The sequence below is a fragment of the Gymnoscopelus braueri genome (assembly GCF_963280865.1).
Source record: "Gymnoscopelus braueri genome assembly, chromosome: 12".
Classification (NCBI taxonomy): Eukaryota; Metazoa; Chordata; class Actinopteri; order Myctophiformes; family Myctophidae; genus Gymnoscopelus; species Gymnoscopelus braueri.
This window is the reverse complement of record NC_137614.1, coordinates 15,965,442-15,985,454: the sequence shown is the minus strand read 5'-3', so window position 1 is coordinate 15,985,454 and position 20,013 is coordinate 15,965,442. Positions and strand designations below refer to the sequence as shown.

The 20,013-nt window shown below is 46.3% G+C and overlaps 1 protein-coding gene across 4 annotated transcripts in view; it reads right to left on the bottom strand.

Moving 5' to 3' along the window:
- Nucleotides 1–20,013, bottom strand: part of rerea (arginine-glutamic acid dipeptide (RE) repeats a) — a 168,399-nt gene that overhangs the window by 64,530 nt on the left and 83,856 nt on the right. For all 4 annotated transcript variants that reach the window (XM_080445839.1, XM_080445838.1, XM_080445841.1 and 1 more), the window contains one exon: nt 17,213–17,283. In XM_080445839.1, coding sequence (XP_080301965.1) covers nt 17,213–17,283 — 71 coding nt within the window. The remainder of the gene's footprint in view (nt 1–17,212; nt 17,284–20,013) is intronic.

The window sequence follows — 20,013 nt, the reverse complement described above, 5'->3', positions numbered from 1 at the left end:
ATTTGTCCGTGAAATTCTTATTCCACTGAAAGGTCCCGGATGACTCTCAATACAATGATATGCTGGAATATAAAACAACAATGCACAATCAAAATTGTATGCAAATCTAGAACATGGGAATAACATGAGAATCACAGTGAACAAACCCTTTCATACAGACTGCCTATCATTCACACACACACACACACACACACACACACACACACACACACAGAGAGAGAGAGAGAACGCGCACAGTGAGACAAAGAGGTTGAATATCACACAAAGCATCATTCCTCTCTGTAAGCCAGGCACATCAAAGTCTTCTCCTCCCATTTAAATGTGTGTGTCTGTAAATCAAAAAACACTCACACATACATTCTGTTTGCTTTGTGAAGCACCGGGCAGCGATGGTAGGGGAGGTAAAGGATTTTTGTTGTAGACAGGGGAATTACTCGCTTCAGCTCCCTCTGTCAGACAGGAGAGAGGGGATCACGGTTTACCCGCAGTGCTCTCTGAATGTATGTGTGTGTGTGTGTGTGTGTGTGTGTGTGTGTGTGTGTGTGTGTGTGTGTGTGTGTGTGTGTGTGTGTGTGTGTGTGTGTATTAGTGGGGAAGAGACTGAGAGGGGTTAGAGGTCACTGATATGTCTGAGGCAGTGCTTTCCTCCCTGTGTGTCGTCTATCTGCTCAGTTTCACCCCTCACTTGCCCCTGCCGCTGTCCTCCCAAGGTGACGCCAACACATGCACGTACTGTACAAGCACACACAAACACAACACACACACACACACACACACACACACACACCCTCTGTCTTTTGAAAGTACAGTGGCTGTGTAGCATGTTGGCTAAGCACCTGGGTCAAGCTAATTAGGTGTAATGGATTGCTCAGAGCAACATGCACTAAAAGAGGGAAAAAGAGGACTAACTGCACACATTCCTAAAGCCACAGATAAAAACTGAGGCATGCACACACACACACACACACAGGAACTATGCGTCCCAGTGTGACCATATGGTTTGGCTGGGGGAGGATTCCTACCCTCCCACCCCTGCCTCCACCACAGAGGAAGTGTCCGTTTACAGTGTACAGTTCAGTTGTGCGCCATCACATCCTGTGTGTGTGTGTGTGTGTGTGTGTGTGTGTGTGTGTGTGTGTGTGTGTGTGTGTGTGTGTGTTCTAAACAGTCGTGTGAGGCCGTGTCAGCCGGACAGCACTCTGGCCACTGCACTGGACTTCAATCAAGGAGACACACCATGCACTAACAGCATGGGCAATACATCTGGACGAGGAGAAGCACGCAGACCTTAGTGCAACAAAGAAAAAAAGTCATCTAAAAATGGCTGGTGTGTTTTTCTTTTTAACCTGGCATCCTTATTTTGGACATCTCATTATAGGCGGAAATCTCAAAACGCGACACGTCGTGAGCTTGTAGATCTGCTATTTTCACTATTCGTCATACCACAAAGTGTATAGGGCTTAAGTGGCTGAATAATAATAACAATAAAGATAGCCATCTTTCAGGCTGCGCCATTGATTTTTCTTTTTTTTGTTCTTTGATGTGATTGACAGCTGCCTGTCCTTGGGTTGGATGGCTGGGTGGGTTGAGGTGTGAGGTGTCCTCCCAACTTGTCTTTGTAACCGAGTGCGAGATGTGCGTCCATGCTCATGTGTGATAGTCTGTGTAGCTGGCTGGGATATGATAGGCTGATGATGGAGTAATGCCGCAGACATTGATTAACAGTCTGTGGAACAGAACGGGGCGGGGCGTTATTGATGACTCTCTCTCCTTAACAGCGGGCATCATCGCCATGGCAGCCCATCCGCTATCACCAAACGGCAACGCCCCCTTCCCCCCCCCCACCCCCTCCTCTAATCACGCCTCGCCTGGGCCAATGGGCAGGCGGCTGCCAAGCAAACAATTCCCAGTGGAGTGGTGCAGGCAGGAGGAGTGGGAGAGAGGAGAATGCTAAATGTGCCACTTCATCTGGTGATTGACACAAAGCCTCTTGTTTACTGACGCCACTGAGATTTGCATCCTTTTACTGCTGCCCCTCCCTCTCTTCGCCCCTTCCTTCATTCTTCTGTTGTATTCTGTTCTTCCTCTCTCTCTTTCCCTCCAGCCTTGCTTCTGGCAGCTCTGCATGAAGAGGATATTACCCCACCCTGCTGCTATGATATTGATCAGCCTCCTCCTGCCTCCCTCTCTCCTTTGCTTTCTTTTCTTTCTCTCTCTCTCTCTCTCACTCCCCTCTTCATAGCCTGCTGCATCGATTCCTCCTCTCCCTCTGAGCCCGCCAGCTAGGAGTGATTACACAGCTCCCTCACACACACACACACACACACACACACAAACACGGGAACACAAATTCTTCAGTAGGAATATGTAGCCTTGCTTTAATACCTATGGAGCTCAGAGGCTGCTCCTCCAGCACACTGTACAAACAGTGGTTCTTTCATGCCAGGAAACCGACGACTAACCCTGCTAGCTTAGCATGACATATTACCATAATACATATCATTACTGTAACGTGTTAGCACAGCATTCCAACATTACTGCCGTTGGCCCGGGTCTGCTCTGGTGGCTTTCTCAGGGTGGTGGAGCTAGCAATAGCCAGAGGGGGTGGGGGGTGGGTCTTTGACAGGTGGGCTCCAGACACCTCGTGATTCTGTGCAGATGCCCATAGCCGATATACACGCTCCTTATATGGGGCTGCTGTGCAGCGCTGCGCTCTCCACTGACTGAGACAAGTACTGTAGCTAGCCAGCTAAGACCCAGGCAGTAAAATGAGAGAGCTATGAGAGTGGGTGTTAGTGCTACAAAGACAACAGGCCTTGATGACTTTATCAAAGTGCGGGAATCACTTGTGTACGGCGGTAGGGGATTTACGGCTAAGAATAAAACAAAACGGCATTTCACACCAAAGCTAGTCTAACCTCAATGGTTTGTGGGGTGGGGGCGAACGACTGCATCATTGATACAAATGTGCATGTTAATTACTTAAAATACCTGCCATTCAACATCCCTGCTAACAACCGCTATTTGGGCATTGATGGCTTTCGGTGAGGAGAGCTAGAATAAGAGCTAGCGAGGGTAACGTGAACCCCTGGCACAAGTGCAACCACTTATCTCTATGTAACCCCTCTTTGGCCCATTGCAGCGCTAGATTCGCACGCGCACACACACACACACACTTCATCCTGCAGGGTGGCTACAGCAACAAGCCAGTAAGCCCACATATTATACATGCCCTTGCTGCCATTTGGCATTTAAATGCCATTTTAGCGCGGCAGCAAACAGTTTGCGCCTAATTATGGTTGGCTGGCTGCTGTGTCCAGGGCAGTGTGGGATTCTAAAAAAGCCATCCGTACCGCAGCAGGGACCTTATGTCTGTTCTCTCGTAGTTAGGATACCTCAGCTTTGAGGCTAAGTGCTGGAGTGGGCTGGATGGCGCTTCATAGTGGCGGCGAGACCGAAAGACATTACTATATATGTACGTACGACTTTTAGTAAGTAAGTAGGTCGGAGGGGCTTATTGTCGGTATCAGCCAAAGCACGGGAGGGAGTCTATCTCCATTTCGCAACGCGCTAGACCGCTGGGAGATGGATTGCTGAGGTAGAGCACAACACCTACCATCAGCTCCCAGAACTTACCGCATGACTTGCCGCACCCAAGCCGCGCTACTCATACGCTGAGTTGGCGGTGCTGGGGATCGAACCCATGACCTTGTGGTCGAAAGGGGTGCTCTACCGACTGAGCTACCCGGACACTGGCCTTTAAAAAAAAAAAAGGAAAAGAAAAAAGTCCAGAAAAAAATTACGATGACGAGGGTTTATTCAGTCAATGGCAGTAGCCATTAGTCGTGGCGTCAAATACAGTATTGTCAGTCGATGTGTAATTGAAAGATCTTCTAATGATCCGGGGAACTGGAAGCGTCATTAGACATGGTGGAATTTGGGGCCAAAAATAGAAAAGCTGCTCTGAGAGACATCTGTTAGCAGCGAGATCCCTCGGTCCCCTACAGGGCCTTGTCACAACAGTACAGCTAAGAATGTGTAAGCCAGCACGTCACAGCACAGGTTGAGGTTCCACTGCAGTGCACACAATGAAGAAACGAGAGGGGTGTGTGTGTGTGTGTGTGTGTGTGTGTGTGTGTGTGTGTGTGTGTGTGTGTGTGTGTGTGTGTGTGTGTGTGTGTGTGCACAGTGCACGTCTAAACTCTGAAGAGAAGAGGACAAGAGGAGTCACAGTCTGTACAGGGTGCACCACCCTGACAGACAGGGGTCTCAATAACCCTTCTTTTCCTCCTGTGCCCACTGATAGAGAGAGCCTCTCACACTCGTCCGCCAACTCCATTACCCTCTCCCGACATTAAATCATTCAATTTTTTACCTGGAGAGAGGGATGAGGGACGAGTCATGTGGGAGAGAGAGGTGGTGGAGGAGGTGGTGGGAACGTGCTGCGTACTTTCTCCGTCCCATTTCTCTCTCTCTCTCTCTCTCTTTCTTTCTCTCTCTCTCTCTCTCTTTTGACAGCATGTGAACCGATTTGGACATGCGTGTCCACGTGCTGCGCTGCCAGCATTAATGGGATGCTTCACCTTATCCGACAATGCCTAGAGGCACAGATTCATCACAACGACCAGACAGTAAAGGAGAAGAATAAAGAAGGGAGCAGAGTGAGAGCAAAAGGAGAGAAAGAGAGAGAGAGAAAGATGAGAAAGTTGAGACAAGGTGACAAGTGAAAGATATGAAAAGTGCAAATGATGGGGGGGTCTAAGTGACTGGTCGCTTCATCTCAAACCTATAAAGAGTTATTCACACTCAAATGGGGTGGACATTACAGCTGTCTATAAATGGGCTGTTAAGTTCAATAGCCCACGGTTAGCTTGTCGTGCTACAGCAGTGTCGAGCTACACCGCTGACCGTATCAGAAACAACCAGTCAGTCCCATCTGGATAGAAGAAAAATCTAAAGAATCTCTCTGATCATTTCAATTAGCTCCAGAAACAGGAAGAGGAGGGTGGAATTAAAACAGCACGTTGCATGGAGCTTTCAAGATGGGCTGCAACACAGAGCGGCAGTTCGCCTTAACAACTGCATTTGATCAAAGACGCAGGGATTTGACAACTGGGAAAAAAAGGAAAAGAAAAGAGAGACTTCGAGGGAGCTCAGTGTTTCCTTAATAATTCTATTAAGATAGCGCTTAGAGGCTAATTTTAACAGTGGGCTTAACAACATTGGCTTTCCCTCTCTCTTGCCTTATTCGGAACACAGGTCCTAGCTGCCTGCTTGCAACAAAGGCAGCTCAGTTCACAGCCGCAACACAGCCAAACTGTTAAGTACATTCCCATAAAGCGGAAGAACAAAGAACGTTTGAGCGTGGCAGCGGCAGAAATGAATACAGCTACTGAGGGGAGACTGCTGAGCTCCACCCTTTGATGCCAGGAAATGTCTTTACCATCGCGTGTTTACGCTGCTCCGTGGCGTTCTGTTTAAGATCGAGGCAACAATAAAATCGACTGGTAGTAGCGTGGAATCTTAGTGGAAACACTGTTAAGAGTGAGACGGGGCTGAGATGGAGAGGGGGAGGGAGAACAGAGGTGATGGGGAGAAGGAAGAAGAAATGGTGTAGGGGGAGAGTTTAGGAGTGGGGACTATCTGAGGAAAGGAGGACAGAGGTCTTAGGGTTACACAACCCTAGAATAACCAAGTGTGCCTGCATATACGTGTGTGTGTGTGTGTGTGTGTGTGTGTGTGTGTGTGTGTGTGTGTGTGTGTGTGTGTGTGTGTGTGTGTGTGTGTGTGTGTGTGTGTGTGTGTGTGTGTGTGTGTGTGTGTGTGTGTGTGTGTGTGTGTGTGTGTGCGTGCGTGCGTCTGTGGCAGTGTTTCCACTGTGCCTGTCTCAGCCCATGTGATCCATTGGCAGTGACAGGCAGGCAAACACAATTTAGACTTGCCCATCAACATGCATGCAACACAAGTCACAGCCATCGCCAAGGCGGATATATGATGCATGGAGCAGAATTCTCACAAGCCCTCTCTTCTGTTTCTTCCATACACATCTGGCTTGGAGTGGGGAAAGGAGTTGTGACTCGCACATACAGTTCAGTGAGTGTCTGTTAAAAGTCTATGTTGACTAAAATCTCCTTGAGGAGCCAGAAGTGAGAACACTTTTTATTAGACTGTGATTATTTTTTAGCTTTACACAAATCAGATTCACACACTACGTAGGATGAACCTCTGTTTACGACGTGGGTACATTTTACGGTTCGCGTCAGAGAACACAGCTAAAAAACACTAATTTGGGCGTGACAGCTCAATCGTTAAGCTCCGACAGCCTCCCATTCATTTCTTTCCTACGTTGTAAATCTTGGTGACATCACAGATAAGACTCTTGTCTTCTCAGGTTTCTACCTTCAGTACAGTGTGTGTTTGCAACTGCTAGTCGGACGGCCCTGGGCCGCAGGAATGACATATGTGAATTCTTTAACAGAATGGTATTCCTGCTTTAACGCACAAAGCACAAGCATATGTGAACCAGTTGCATTACATTAGGTCATTATTACAGGGCGGCTGGGGATGGAACACAGATTACAGTGAGTCAAGCTGCAGTACATGTAACAAAGGGCTGTGTAACTGTACTGTATGTAGCTATGAATTGTAAATTCACCCTGTACAATTAGTACAAGATTGACCTCTCCACAATCCACAATATTAAAGCATGCCCATTACCAAATGCAGTTGAAAGATTTTGTATAGCTTTTTTTTAGCAAAAACATTTTTGGCTTTCCCAAAACAAGTCAGACAATTGTGGCTAAAAACAAAAAGGGTTTTATTTGTATTTTTTTTAAAGAAAAAGCATTATTGTGATATCTAAGCCAAACATGTGGTATGATCATTTCAGCCGTGATTGTTGAGGGTGTATGTGTTACAGAACAAAATGTCAAAGGGCCTTTATGAAATGCAGTTTGGCTGCAGGCGAGTCACGGGGAAAGACAGAACATGATGATGTTCATGTTGTTTTAAGGATCTGCCTGAGCCACTGATCTCCAAGGTACAACTGGTAACATTCCTCAGCCTTCGCAGAACAATCTGAAATTTCCCCATGTCACCTCCTCTCTCTCTCTCTCTCTCTCTCACACTCCTCTCTCCCATTCTGCTTTCTTCACTTCCTTCCTTTTTCCTCTCCCTCGGCCGGTGAGAGCTAATTCACACCATGTGCTCTTTAATGGAGAGAGGGAAGCGAAAAAGAGAAGACTCCGGTGGAAGCATGTGAACTTGATACCACTGTAAATCTCCACTTCCACAGCCCGCCCACACCCCTCCCCCCCCCCCCTCCACCCTCTCCCTCGTTCTTTTTTTTTATTGGCATGTCACACTTTGGACAAGCTGGAAATTACACTGTGCTGAGCTGAGAACCAGTGGTGAGACACTCCAGATACCCACTTAAACATGGAGAGGAAAGGAGGGGAGGGCGGAAAGAGAAAAATAGTGGACAAGCGTAAAAGGGCAATAAGGAGGTGGGAACGGAGGGGAATGAAGAGGAAGGAGGGGTAGGGGGAGTAAAATTAGCCGTCCATGTCAGTGCAGGGGCCAATCCAATTAAAGCTTGACCAATCCACGCAAATGTGTTTAGTGTCAGGTTGCTCCGCTCAGCGCTGGGTGGCCTGGCAACAGCGATTCTCCTCTGAATACCACGTTCAGAATTGACTTGCCACATAGGAAGATTTCATTTCCTGAGATACAAAATGGCCAAGGAACACCGGGGACGGGAAGACGGAAGCCACAGAAAAACAAAAACAAAACAAAACAAAAAACCATGCCCGGGCTTATCTACAATCCTATGGGACGAAAACGACCAGTGGAAACTGTCTGGCCCCAGTGTTTGTGTGGTGCTATGAACACAAGCCTACTTCAAAGGACCCTTTACCCTCTAATTTAGTGTGCAAACCCCTCCGGAGGAGTCGGCCATTTTAAGTACACTGGGGAGACCTGGTCATTGTAATTGAACACGCCCGTCATTACCTCAGACATTACCCATATGACGACTGCTTTGCGCTGTAATTGTAAAAGTGTCAATTTAACCTGCCTTTCCTTTGCGTCCTTCTGCGACATTTGTTTTGGTGCCTCACTCTCATCAAAGCTTCCTGCCCGCCTCCAAAAAAAGATGACAGTCTGTTCTCTCTCCGGCTTTTAAGATAAAATATGGCACTCAGTTTAAGAAGCACAGTGAGTAAGATGTTATTGAAGACATCAGAAGAGGCAATTGCACTAGTGATCATGTGCCAAAAAGAGAGTGGTTGGATATTTCAACAACTCCGTGACAGGAGGTGAAATTAACACTCATATATGGAAGGACCAAATTACTTCTGCCAAAAAAGAAGGACATGATAAATTGTGCGTGCGTGTGTGGGATTTATCCTAGATTTCCTAGAGACAGAGATAATCCTATTGGCCAAACAACTGGTTTCCATAGCAGTGTTTAGCTCATGCACAGTTAGGACAGTGAGGGTGAAACAAAAAAGTGTAGCTGTCCAGAAAGGCAAAAAGAGGGTAATAATGCAGAGAGCAGAGGTGCATAGCTGAAGAAGAGGGGTGGATTAGGTGAGGTCAGTTTTATTCCCATTGATAGCTGGGCTGAACTGAGCTGAGCACCAGACCCCGTCTTGTGCCGTTATCTCAACCTTGCTGTTCATTGCCGTGCTCATGTGGACAATCAATCTAATGCGCCTGCCTGAAGAGACGCGGGGGCTCTGTGGTCGGCTGAGGCACGTGCATCCTGTCGTCATCGGATGAAAAAAATGCACCAGGTTGGCAAACTGATACTAGAGTAGGTACCCGGCTCACCTCTGAGTCCTCCAGCGCAATGTGGTTGTGTAGGAGAAGAAAAAATATATAATGGCGCCTTGGATACAGCAGCTCGCTGCTGTATATGAGTGAGAGACCCCCTGACCACAGCTAAATTGACCTAATGTCATTACAAAGAACAGCATTAACGTCTCCTTCAATGGAATTTCAAGTGGGCAGTGGGGAGTGCAGGAGGGAGGGAGGGAAAACAAGCCGCATACCTCATTGAGGAGCATTAATCAAAATGGCCATAATGGGGAGCTGCCTGATACTGGATAAGCAGCAATAAGAAAAAAAGGGCCTAGTGGCTAGTTACTACAGCGTATAGGTAGGAGGGAGGGGGTCTATTTGTCAAATAAACGCACCATAATATGAACACTATTTATTTTCCTAATTGAAAATTTGTACCACTTCATGTGTTAACCTGTTAGCTTTTAGCAATACGGCATTAACCTACGGCTTACGGTTCCTTTTGGGGGGTGGGGGGGGGGGGGGGGGGGATGATGAATGTGACAGCCAACAGACGTTTAGTGTGTGCTGTGATTCTGCTGCTTTAAGGCTGAGGCTCAATGGGGAACATTATGAGCAGAATGCTTCAGTCAAACAGCTTTCAGCAGCTTTTCCACTGGCCAGTCATGTCTACAGATGTCTAGAAAGATACTCCTGTCAGAGACACTTCCTCACGAGGTGAACAAGAACAACACTTTGTACACTTCAGACAGCCACACGCAAGAAAAGCAAGCAGAAAGATAAAAATATATACATTTCTCCACATGTTTCTGCCAGTTTTCTTAGGGCAGCTGAGTGGACAGTGGCATGAAAACGAGAGCTAACACCACATGCGTCACATACACACAGCTATATTGCCCCTAATGACTGCACCCCCACCCCCCCTCTCTGTGGAGATGGCAGCGGCTGCCGCTCTACTCGATAAATATTAACAAGAAGTACGACTGATGGCGGTGCTCACTGATCCATAATTGCATTTCAAAATGTTCGACGTAGAGGAGGAGGAAGAGAAGGGAGGGAGAGGGGGGTTGGGAAGAAGATAAAGGGAGAACACAGCCTTCTAGGCACCGACTAGAGCCCAGTGATGCCCGTCTAGTCAACCTCACGCCATCATCTCCATGGCTCGACGCAGACGGAGGGTTTTTTGGTGAAAGGAACACACAAGCCGTTTATTACAGTCTAATGCACCCGCTTTCATCAGCTCACCACTAAACGCATCGCAGGACACTCATGACGCCCTGTATGGGTTTACACAAACGCAAGGAGGGGAATGAAAAGGAAACCTCAAGGTGGATCTGAATAAGAACCTGGGAAATGCTAGACTAGGCTACACTGCCAAGCGAGTCGACAGTTGCATGAATATGCGTGCGGCTAGGCTAGCTAGCCGTAGCTTAATTATCTTAGAGGATCTGATTGTTAGGCTAATTCTCTGCGCTATAGATTCCATTAGGCCACACTTGGGGGTCTGTGGAAAACCAAATCACTAACCATTTGTGCGTGTGTATTTATGCACATATATTTGCATCTTTATCAAACATTTTTAATTAAACGGGCTTTGAATGGTTGGATTTTTACAGGCTGCATGATAAGCACTTGCAAAGACCATCAGGAGGGAGTTCTGCAAGGTGGAAATAGCATCTGCTTGGTGCGTGTGTGTGACATAGACATTGCGAGGACAATTTTCCTGGTCATCACAAGAGAAATGGTAAAAAATATTTAGTTAGGGGTTAGGGTAGAAGGTGCGCCGAAAATAGCGGATACAAGCTGACAACGCGTCGCGCTGCGACACGTCAGCTTGTTATTTTCGGCCTTATGGTTACGGTAAAAATGGTATTCATAAAACCGCCATCCTAAAATGTTTGTGCGTGTGTGTGCACCGGCGGGGTACACGCTGCAATTTGGGAACAATTGTGGAGACTAGCAACGGTCTTATATGATCACATAAGCATACATTCAATTACAAGTATTTTCTGACACATGTATTTCAATGAAATACACACACACACACACACACACACACACACGGTACTACAGATGTTCATAAATAAGCAATGGTTGTATAAGCGAGTAACTGTCAGTATTGATGTGGCAAGACCCTGACAAACCGTAGCATCCCTATGAGGCACTATTACTGCTGATGAAAATCACAAATCGCGAAAATAGCCGATCTACAAGCTCACAACATATTGCGGTGCATTGAGAGCTTTGTAGCTATGCTAAGTTTCAACGTGTTTTGGACATTTTTCATCTATAGTGGCATGTCCAAAAGAAACTAGGTTTAAAGTGGTTAATACTGCAATAATGAGTACACAGGCACACACACATGCACACCTTGTGGTTTATTTTTTTGTCTGCTTTGTCAGGAAGGACATTTCAACCTGTGGAAACTGCGCCGGTGAAAAACATGTCCGCCACTATTAGGCTCTATTGGTAAAAATATCAGTAAACAATGAATTGATTCATGCAAATTATCCAATTACAAAATAAAATAAAAATACAGATAATTTGGCAATAATAATGGCAACATAGAATATCATTATTCCAGCACCACTCTCACAGAAAGTTATCACTCAATTCAATCTCCACTGTTCTATGGTTACGTTACCCTTTCCCAGACCATAATCTTTAGCTATTGAACACGCATCCTGAGTAAGGGTCACCACCACTTGTTTGTGTGTATGTGTGTGTGTTGCCAGCTTTGGGGTCATTTCTTATTCCATCAGAACCAGTTCATCATGAAATATAGTCACTGACCACATCCAGCCCAGTTCTACAACATTAGCTTGCTGCTACGCTCACTGCCAGTTAGCTGGCCAGCAATCATTCCTAAATCATAACTCACTGTAAGTGGACAGGTTGCTTAGTGACGTGGTACCAAAAGGCCACATACACATTCTCACAGCGCTTCACAAAATCACCAGTGGTGTTACAAGCCTGACAGCATTACTGGCAGCAAATTCTGGGATTTTTGTCTTCATTTTATTTCCCAATCCAATTTGTCATTCCGAATCGGAGGCAGAGCAGAGAGCACTACCCACAGAAGTATTAGGTTGTATCACAAGGCGTTCTATTACAAATCCTAAAAATCCTAAAAAAATACATCAAATGATGGAATTGACCAATACGTGTTTTAGTTGTGTTTCATTAATAGTGGCAGGTAGTAATAGCATTTTTTTGGGATGTTTTTTGTTGTTGTTTTTGCTCCAGCCCTTTTTGCTTTCGAGGGGGAAAATACATACAGGAGTACATTAGAGGGCATTTTTGCAACTTAAGCCCATATAATTCTTTAGCTGATTGTGGACACAGACTACACATGTACACACTGACATGCACTGTATTTGCGCACACTGTGAACTTATGAGCTGTCAGGCCAAACACCAATCAATGGGAACTCAGGCTGTTAGCCTTTTTCAGTGGAAGAGAGAGAGAGAGAGAGAGGAGGGGGGGGGGGGTATTTCACATTGTATCAAGGCAATTCAGTTAACCCACCAGACACACCTATTGTTTCCACACGACTGGATTGATGTACAACTGCTAGCACCAATAATACCTACATGAGTGCCTGCATGAGACCGAGCGTGGGCGAGTGTATGCACCAGGCAAGGCTGTAAGCTTAAACAAACACACTCCATCACAGCATCCGCAGCTAAGATTGGACAAACACACACACACACACACACAAACACAAACACACGCACTTGAACCAAAATGCATTCGTCTAACAGTGCAAACAGTGCTCACTCAACCTCGACATGGTTTGTTCTTACATTGATGGCAAGACAACTGGTGGTGATGATTGGAGGGGGGTGGGGGAGGGAGGGGGGGAGGGCGCTTAATGAAAACCAGTGGCTACATCTTTATTTTACCTCTTGTCACTGTACATACTGGTTATATGACAAAGAAAATCCCTTGTAAGCCGACTGGGCTCTGCGGCGTATGAGCTGGACTCCTGCTAGATAATTGCATTGTACATGGCATCTAATTAAATGTCCATAAGCACGGGGTTCTAAGGGACCAGCAGAGAGAGTGAGCCAGAGAGAGAGAGCCAGAGAGAGAGAGCCGGGTTTGCACGATCCCTTCCAGCAGCACAGCCCTGTTCCCGGGGGAGAAACGCTGCAATCACTCCATTAAGAGAGAGAGAGAGCAGGAGGCAAGGATGGAGGGAGGGGATGAAGGAGAGGGGGAAGAGGAAAGGAGGGAGGGAGGGAGACAGGGGGCACAGCTGAGGTGGCCAATAACAGCAAATGAGTTTAGCTACAAGCAAGGAGGGGGTTGATGGGTGAGGACGTGGACACAATGACTGGAACATAGGATAAGAGAGACGGAGAGGATGGAGGGACAGAGAGATGAGATGAGTGACAGCAGATAGAGAAATGAGAGGGGGGTGGGGGGGGTGTAGAGGCAGATAGATGAGACACGGTGTGGGTGAGAGAGAGGTGATTGACAGAAAGAAAGCAGCCCGGCTGGTTGAAGCCAAAGAGCTGATGGTCACATATTGCTGCCGATTGATTTAATGGCATACACAATAAGATCCTGATACTCAACATTTTACAGTGTATTTGTCTCCCCGTCCCTCTCTCTCAGACTGACACTGTCCACTCACACACACAGCTTTGCGTGTGTTCATCAGAAAGATACACACACATTAACACACAAATACACAAAGATAAAGCCCGAGTTATACTTAGTTGTGCAGCGTGAATGCACCGGAAATAGCAGATCAACAAGCTCACAAGGTTGTCGACCTGCTATTAACGGTGCGCGACACCCACGCCACAACTTAAGGAAAACACAATCTTAAGCCTGTGGTGGCGGGTTCATTGCATCGTGCTCATCAAATATAGATTGTAAACACATTACAAGGTCACAGTACTAGATGTAAACTGAAACTAGCCCTTGTGGAAAACACATCAGAGCATTAGCACACAGCTTTGCGGAGGTGAACGGCTACTTTCCACTTGGCCATGTGGGGGGGGGGGGCTTCCATTTCTATATTAGGGAGCAACACACCGACGATGACGACAGTGATGATGTACTTTCAACAAAATGCTCATTATTGCACCACGCCAGGCCACTTAATTGAGCAGATCGCTCACGTCGTAAAGGATATTGTGCAGCGCCAAGCTTGCGCCTAATGATCTGAACACGGGCCACGATGAAGAATTAAAGCTAATGGAGGGGCCGGTACCGCCAAAGCATTGTCACAAGCGCTTTTAATTTGCATTAGCGCCCCGGCGCTTTGTCCGTTTTTGCCTTCCCCTAGTGCTTAAAATGGTGTCCCAGCGGTTACTCCTGTATCTGGGCAGACATTTTAAGAGCCAGGCAAGGCAAAGGAGACGGAGATCCATATGGTGCGTCAATGCAACTCAGTCACAACGATGAGGCATAAAACACATATGGTCTGCGTTTCTATAGCGCCTTTATCCAAAGTGCTTTTACAATGTTCATTACATTCGCCCATCCACACACCGACGGCAAAGGCAACCATGCAAGGCACTGACCTGCTCATTGGAAGCAGTTAGAGGTTCAGTGTCTTGCTCAAGAACACTTCCAACACAAAGCTAGCAGGGGGGCGTGGATTCAACCGATTCAATCTTCCAGTTGCCACTGCTGAGGCATGACGGAACACACTGGTGGTGGTGGGGGGGCTTTTTCCAAGTTAACCCCAATAACATTGCAGAGTAGATTTATTTAGGTGCCTGATGTGGGAGCTGGGCTGCATTGTTTTAAGCAAGAATGTACAGCAATGCAAGACAATGAGTAAAACAGAGAAACAAAGAAGACACAAGAAACAAGAGAGAAAGAGAGAGACGGAGAGAGAAGGGCTTCAGTCCTTGTTCATCCCCACGCCGTGGAGATTGATGGCTGCATTCAGGATTTCTACACACCACTAATTGGATTCACAGGTCATTAGATAAAGTACACGTGTGACACTGTTACAGCCTAAAGACCAGGGAGAGATAGGAGAGAGAGAGGATGAGGGAGAGAGGGGGAGAGAAAGAGCGAGAGGGAGAAAGATGGAGGCAGGAGGGGCTTGGAGATATTGATGGCTTGTTTGGTTCAGGCCCAATGCAATTTCCTCCCCCTTTGCCCCACCACGATGCCCCATTCCCCAGCCCTGCAGATTGGACTGATCAATAACTAGCACTGTGAGGGGAAAAGAAAAAAACAAAATCTGAGGACCAGAGACAGCGATAGCAGGTAGCAACGGACGGCTGGGAGAGATACGACTTATGAGCGCTCATGCTGCTCTCGACTCTATGCCTCCGTTGGCCACCCCTCTCCAAATATTGTGGGTAGAAAGAGAATGAGATTGCAACAACTATTGTGTTCAACAAAAGAGATAAAGACAGAGCGAGAGGGGGGTTCCCAGCTCCCCCTCCCGAGGGCAGACGTTTGTGTCCTAATTACGAGTGTGGAGAGACGGCGTGGGGTCAGGGTTGGCCGACTAGACTGCTGCCTATTTCAGTCATCAAATCGCAAAATCAAATCAGCTATCGTCTGCTAAAAGAGGATTTGGCGTGGTCTAGTAAATAAGAGATTACGGGCTAGCATGTCAGCCAAAATGGCACTAACATTCTGTAAATTACATTCATTTTTAAAAAAATAACAAAACAAAATGAGCTTCTATTAAAAGTCCTGTAAGCTGTTTCAAGAAGCAGCAGGGTTTGTCGTTTTAACATAGGAGGACATGGGTACAGTCTGCTCAAACACACAGAGGCATGCAGATGGTTGTTCATTAATTACAGATGGATGGTGAGAGAGGGGGAGGGTAAAAAGGAGGAAAGAGATAGAGAAGAGAGGAAATGGGAGATGGAAAAGAGAGCAAGGAAAAGAGCAGGGACAGAAGAGAGCAGTGATAACAGCGGCAAGCAAGATTGAGAGAGGGAGAGAGAGAGAGAAGGTCAGCTAATGGAACCAATGTTTTTTCTCTCCCTGGACAATTAGCTCTGTTGGCCCCAGACCTCTGCTAGCGCTCTTAATCAAGGTGCAGGGGTGTGTGTGTGTGTGTGTGTGTGTGTGTGTGTGTGTGTGTGTGTGTGTGTGTGTGTGTGTGTGTGTGTGTGTGTGTGTGTGTGTGTGTGTGTGTGTGTGTGAGAGAGAGAGAGAGAATGGGGTTCTTGCCGCCCTCAGCACTCTCTATCAGCAATCCGATTAAACCTGTGCTGCTGTGGGGCCAGGCTGCTCTGCTTTCTGCTAGGCCTACCACACATACACACACACACACACACCCCACCCTTCTAACACACACAAAGATATGTAGGCCTACATAAAACAAAAGCATGCGTACACACACACAAACCCTTCCCTCAGAGGTGGTGCGTGTGGCCCGTGCTCTGACCTCCCATCATCACCCTAGCTGTTGGCAGCCATTACGTGGGCCCCCTGGGGCCTGACCGGCCCTCTGCACTCTGCTCAGACAATAGGACTGTTAATAGACAGGCAGCTCTCTGACTGCAGCTACAGCTCACATGCCACTTCACTTGGCTACTAGACCCACCATGTCCTCCCCCACATTAATGAACTACATTTTCCAGTAGCCCCTTGCATTTTTGCCAACAGTGAAAGCCCGGGTGTGAAGAAGTGAAAGCCTCAACATGCATTGCAATTGCGTCCGATACGTTAGCAGCGTGGTCGAGATATATAAACTTTCCTTTGTTACTCGGTTCGGGGAGCCTTGATGAATCAGCCACTCAAAGCAGCAAATTAAAAAGCATATTTCTTTGTTTGGGGAAAAAAGGGCAATTTGGACAATTTAGGTTGTAAAGAATCAATTTAAAACCAAAATGTAGGCCCCTTTCATTAAATCAATTACGGTCTCTGACAAACATCTTTATTTCCATTAATCTGCATTAAACATGACTGCCAATGGATAGCTAAATTAGCCGTTATTCAAGCCTGATTTGGTATGGTGTATAAAAATATAAAAATGTTATAAAAAAACTCCACTCTTTATATATATTTTACTACTTCATAGACATAAATTCCAATTCAACGCATGTCCCGCAAACACTGAAATCTCAACAGACTTTGACGGTATGGGGGGAAAAGTGCACGTCGGCAGCTTTCCCTCAAACGTCAGAGCACACAGGCAATTATGGCAGATGAAAGACCTGTTTGAAGTGGCTTTCCCATGCCGCTGGAAACAACGGTGGCAGGGTTAGCAGATAAGGCCAGCAGTGGGTGAGCAAGGCGGCTGGGTGTGTAGGTGGGTGCATGAGCCCAGGGTAAGGACACAGGGTGTGTGTGTGTGTGTGTGTGTGTGTGTGTGTGTGTGTGTGTGTGTGTGTGTGTGTGTGTGTGTGTGTGTGTGTGTGTGTGTGTGTGTGTGTGTGTGTGTAGGGAGATGAGGAAGGAAAAGGCTACTCACCAGCTTAAAGTCCTGAATGCTACAAATGAAGTAGGGAGTGTTGGGCCGCCGACTCTCGATATACACACAATCTGGAAGAGAGAGAGAGGGAGAAAAACAACACGCGTTAGAAACGTGCTCACACTTCCTCAGGCTTTTCATGTTTTTATGCAGCGCTGCAAAGAGATGGCAGAGTCGTAATATATTATGTGTGTGGCGTTACCTCTGTTGAAAAGACATTTTTCCCTCCACTTCTTGAGTCAAATTCAATTGGAATGCGAGTAATAGGATTAAGGACTTTTGGAGCGCTACAAGGTTGCCTTTTCCAAAGCAAACATTACACCCAAGGGGAATTATGTTATTGTTCCACTCCATTTGTACACCAGCGAGTGTCAGATAGCAATACTGGCTTTAACCCCACTTACCCCACGCTGCAACTCTCTAACCCCATGACAGGACAACTTCAAACGTTCCCATCTTATGTCCAGTTAACTGCTCTAGGTGACTGGTGACTAGGCCAAAGGGAAAAAAAGAAAAAACTCGACCCACCCTCTTTTCCTCCTCATTTCTTAAAATGTTGCCAAATTACATAACCCTTGCGAGTGTACTCTATGGCCCCCAGTGCATTGTGTGTGTGAATGGGCGGCAGCTTGGGCCGGCTGTGCTGTTAAATTGAATGTGACTGGTGGTATGGCCAGGTCGTGAACCCTCATCTCCTTAACAAAAACATTCACGCTGCACAGGACAAAAACACACAGACACTTCTGTTCAAGAGAGCAGGAGGGGCGGGGGGAGCTTTTCAACTGCACAAGGCAAACTGCTACTGACTAAGCCTGACAGTGTAGCTTCCAGGAAGAATTAGTGGTGGGAAAAAAGGTTCATTTCAGTGAACGAACGATTTCGTTCACGTTCACGGCAATGATTCGTTCCAACGATTCGTTCGCGTTCTCGTTCAGTAGCGCTATTTTCTAGTGTTCAAAATTTACTCGAGTAAAAGTACAAAAGTATTGGCATCAAAATATACTTAAAGTACCAAAAGTAAAAATACTAACATATTTGAAAATAGCCGATCTACAAGCTCACAACGCGTCGCGAATCGCGATGCGACGCATTGTGAGCTTGTAGATCTGCTATTTTCAAATAGCCTACGTATAGAATAGGGCTAAAGTGGTTAAAGTATGTTTTATAATGTGTGTGAAACACCATCGCGGGAGCGTTTATTTTTACGTTGCGCGTGAACGTAACAGTGAACGAGCTCGTTCACGGCAAATGAACTAGTTCTTTTGAACGAATCGATCATGAACACCACATCACTAGGAAGAACCAAGGCGTGGAATTATACTGCATACTCTGCGCAGCAGTCATTTCTTTTGTCTATACGACCTGTCAATGGGAAATATGTATAGAATGGAGTCGGTACATTATTGGAGTATGCTTCAAGTAAACACAAAGATGAAAGGCAAAAGTCCTGTGTATACGTGTCTGTGTATATGACTGCTTCCTGTTTTCAACAATATGAAAACACCTTACAAGGGAGAGGGATACCTTTGCTAATCCCACGGGGGGGGGGGGGGGTTATCTGTTTCTGTTTCACCCAGCTGATGGCTGCTCAGATGGTCATGATGAGCGCTCGGGGTGGAACATTTAGGGGTTAAGTTTCGTGCTCAGGGACACTTCGACACATAGACTAGGGTCAGGAGGTGAACCAGTGACCTTCGGCTTACCAGACGGCCTTTCTAACCCAGTGTATATCAACCCTGGCAAACGTCCCAATTTTGGGCCGGGGCTACTGCTGAGGTGTGCCGCGCCGTTTGAAAAAGGTTTGAAAAAATATAATTTTGAAAAAAAAAAAAAAAAACAATAATAATAATCAGGCATGCAAACAGCCCCGAGGTGAAAAGGGTGACAACATGCTATTTTTTTCGGGTCAGGTGTCACACTATTGCCCTATTTGGATTAAAAACGGCTAGTGGAAGCTGAAAAGCTACAAGTTTGCATGTCTGAATAATGCAAAAACAGAAATATTTGTTTGCATTTGCTTTTTTTCTCTATATATATATATACCGTATATCTAGGTGTGCCCTGGGATTTTTTGGCTATGCCAGGTGTGCCTTGGCACAAAAAAGGTTGATAGACACTGTTCTAACCACTAAGCTATGGCTACCGCTAAGCATGGCAGACAAAGAGGGCGACCAAGACATTTTCTAACCTGGAGCCCAAAGCGTAGCAGGGTTTGCATGCCTTGTTGGTGGATGGACCATATACGCCTTGTTTTAAGTTTTACTTTCACTTGTCTATGACATATTCTGTTGATAAATATTGTCTCATTGAGACAGAGAAAAGTAATCAGTTATATAAATATGATGCAAATATGTAAATCTAAATCTTTCACTCTTATTTGGCAGCTTTCTACGAGTGGCATGATGACCTTGATTATATTCATAGATGGCAGATTGAGTCAAACAGAAAATCAGGAGTAGGCTCAAACTGAATAAAAATGTGATTGATATATATACCCAATAACCTGCAACAGAGTATAGCTTTACTTGCTCAGCAGAATAGCATCAACACACAGACACTTAATTGAGTGAAGACTATATCAAACTGATGATCACTGAAAGAGGATAGTCCATTCGAATGGCAGGCATTTGATAAACGGCTGAAACCACTTAATCAGTGCAAGGGTGGTTTGAGCTGCCCTTTACCCACCACTGGCTGAGCATAGAGCAACACACACGCACGCACGCACGCACGCACGCACGCACACACACACTAAAACTATCAGCAGTCAATCTGTAAGCTTCATTTCACCTAACCCCTTT